At 50.1% G+C, this 2,500-nt stretch overlaps 1 protein-coding gene across 1 annotated transcript in view; it reads right to left on the bottom strand.

The window, feature by feature from the left end:
* The window catches only part of eipr1 (EARP complex and GARP complex interacting protein 1), an 87,934-nt gene that overhangs the window by 5,625 nt on the left and 79,809 nt on the right, over positions 1–2,500 (bottom strand). The window contains exon 7 of the mRNA XM_079527638.1: positions 1,383–1,670. Within this exon, the coding sequence (XP_079383764.1) occupies positions 1,383–1,670 (288 nt within the window). The remainder of the gene's footprint in view (positions 1–1,382; positions 1,671–2,500) is intronic.

The raw sequence follows: 2,500 nt of genomic DNA on the forward strand, positions 1-2,500 counted from the left end.
AGAGAGAGAGAGAGAGAGAGAGAGACTGTATCTGCAGGCTTGTGTGCATGTCAGGGTGATCTGAAGGGTGGTTGCCATTCCATCTGTCTGTCTGTCTGTGCATGAATGGGTGTGTATGCGTGCGTGCAGCGCATGCATGCGTGCGCGCATATGTATGTGTGTGCGCGGCTGCGAGTGTGTGTGCACGTGTTCGTGAACCAGGTGAATGAATGGGTGTGTGTGTGTGCAGTCCATGTGTGCATGCAGCGCATGTGTGCGTGCAGCGCATGTGCACGTGCACACGCGCGCGTATGTGTGCATGCGTGTGTGTGTGTGTGTGTGTGTGTGTGTGTGTGTGTAAGTGTGTGTGTGTGTGTGAGCGTGTGTGTGTGTGCACCAGGTGAATGTATAGGTGTGCGGCAGGCCGGCAGCCCAGTTTGGCTTACAGGCACACTGATCATTTATTCAGCTCACACCAGAGAGAGAGAGAGAGAAGAGAGAGAGAGAGAGAGAGAGAGAAGAGAGAGAGAGAGAGAGAGAGAGAGAGAATGAGGCTGCTCAGAGCGCACGCACGCACGCACGCACGCACGCACGCACGCACGCACGCACGCACGCACGCACGCACGCACGCACGCACGCACGCACGCACGCACGCACGCACGCACGCACGCACGCACGCACGCACGCACGCACGCACGCACGCACGCACGCACGCACGCACGCACGCACGCACGCACGCACGCACGCACGCACGCACACACACACACACACACACACACACACACACACACACACACACACACACACACACACACACACACACACACACACACACACACACACACACACACACACACACACACACACACACACACAGAGTGAGTCCTGGTTCTCTGGTTCTCTGCAGTACACTATGTTCACATATATAGTGAACAGTGTCGTTGAGCTGTGCAACCCAGTGTGGAGCACTAGTGCAGCGTGGAGCACAGAGTTACACCACAGGCAGACATGGGGACATAGTGACAATAGCAGAGGCAGAGCTTGTATATATCTGCTATTTTGGAACAGCAGAGCAGATGTGAGTGCTGCTAACGGAGAGCTACACCACAGGTGGGACACATTCCAAAAATAGTGAAATGGTGAAAGGTAGATCTACAACGATAAAAAAAAATCCTCAGGGTTATTTTAACTCTGAGGGTGGACCCTTAAAAAGGTCCATTTGGTACTAGTTTAGTTTAGTATTACTAAATGTGTTACATTGTATTTGTATCAAAATGTACGTAAACTACCAAAAGCATCTTGAAAATAGCAGATCTACAAGCTCACAATGCATCGCAACGCATTGTGAGCTTGTACTGTACACGGCTATTTTCAAATGGCTGAAGCGTAGGCCCACATAGGACTGAAGTGGTTCATGTACGTTTTGTAATAATAATAAATAATCAAAATCTAGAAAGTAACTATAACGTTTAAAAATAATTGCAGTGGAGTCAAAGTAATGGCGCAGTACCCCCCTGACCCACCAGTGGGAGTGCTCCTCCAGCGTCTTGACGGGCTCCTGGACGTTCCTCACGTCCCAGAACTTGACCTTGCAGTCGTCTCCGCAGCTGGCCAGGTAGTACTGACGGTTGGGGTTGAAGTCCACGTCACGCACCAGCTGCCCATGGGCATTCTCTATGCAGTAGATCTGACTGAGAGAGAGACACAGAGAGAGACAGAGAGAGGGGGGAGAGAGAGAGAGAGAGAGAGACAGAGAGACAGAGAGAGTGAGAGACAGAGAGAGACACAGAGAGACACAGAGAGAGAGAGAGAGAGAGAGAGAGGGAGAGAGAGAGGGGGGGGGGGAGAGAGAGAGAGAGAGACAGAGAGAGGGGGGGGAGAGAGACAGAGAGAGAGAGAGAGACAGAGAGTGAGAGACAGACACAGAGAGAGAGAGAGAGAGAGAGAGAGAGAGAGGGGGGGAGAGAGACAGAGAGAGTGAGAGACAGACACACAGAGAGAGAGAGAGAGAGAGAGAGAGAGAGCGAGAGAGAGAGAGGGGGGGTGAGATGGAGAGAGAGAGAGGGCGGGGGGAGTGAGAGAGAGAGAGTGTGTGAGATAGAGAGAGCAAAATGTGGAAGGGGAGATATATATATATATATATATATATATATATATATATATATATATATATATATATATATATATATATAGAGAGAGAGAGAGAGAGAGAGAGAGAGAGAGAGAGAGAGAGAGAGAGAGAGAGAGAGAGAGAGAGAGAGTGCAAAATGTGTTAACTCAGCATCACAATCATCTTAACGACTATTCAAAAATCACTTAGTGCCACACTGCAAGCTTGTAAATCTATTGAAAAAAGAAAAAGAAATTATTTCACACAAATCTTCTCTTCTGGGGGTCAGATGGGGGGGGGGGGGGGGGGGGGGGGTCTGCGACCACAGGGAAAGGTGCACGAGATAGACACACACACACAGAGAGAGGAAAATCAGACAACACAAGGAAGAAAATAATGGAAGGTCCCAAC

This window comes from Electrona antarctica, assembly GCF_951216825.1.
Source record: "Electrona antarctica genome assembly, chromosome: 18".
Taxonomy (NCBI): Eukaryota; Metazoa; Chordata; class Actinopteri; order Myctophiformes; family Myctophidae; genus Electrona; species Electrona antarctica.